The following is a 514-nucleotide window of genomic DNA, read 5'->3' on the forward strand; positions in this document are numbered from 1 at the left end:
GTCTGATGCGCCTGCGGGCGCAGCTGTACCGGCTGAAGGTGGAGCAGGCTTGCCACCAGCACAAGGAGATGCTGGACGATGCTACCTTCGGCCTCGAGGGCTGCGAGGAAGACTCAGACCTGCTCTGCAACATCCCACCCAAGGCCGCCTTCCTGCTCTCCATGCCGCTCAAGCACATCGGCGTCACCCGCATGAACATCAACTCCCGACGGTTCTCCCTCTGCTAAGCGCTGCAGGACCCACGGCACTGAGGCCGGACAGGAGCCTTGCGGGCACCCATGGGTGCATCTGGACCTGGCAGGGCTTGGAGATTCCTCTGGGACTGTGGAGCTCCTGCAGGGGCTGAGCTCCCCTGGGGCAGGCAATGCCACCCGAGGTGCTGCCAGCCCTGCCCCAGGGGCAATGCCACCATCCCCATCGGGCACAGGATGGGGTTTTTTGGGTGCACCCAGTGCCCTGTCTCTCAGGATGGTGAGATCAACCACAGTGGAAAATGCGGGGAGCGGTCCTTTGA

General features: G+C 63.6%; 1 protein-coding gene across 1 annotated transcript in view; it reads left to right on the forward strand.

Annotated features, from left to right (window-relative positions):
* Positions 1-227, forward strand: part of FAM167B (family with sequence similarity 167, member B) — a 1005-nt gene extending 778 nt beyond the window's left edge. Inside the window, exon 2 of the mRNA XM_009879018.1 lies at positions 3-227. Within this exon, the coding sequence (XP_009877320.1) occupies positions 3-227 (225 nt within the window). The remainder of the gene's footprint in view (positions 1-2) is intronic.
* The last annotated feature ends 287 nt before the right edge of the window (positions 228-514 follow it).

Source organism: Apaloderma vittatum, unplaced genomic scaffold (assembly GCF_000703405.1).
Source record: "Apaloderma vittatum isolate BGI_N311 unplaced genomic scaffold, ASM70340v1 scaffold33880, whole genome shotgun sequence".
NCBI lineage: Eukaryota > Metazoa > Chordata > Aves > Trogoniformes > Trogonidae > Apaloderma > Apaloderma vittatum.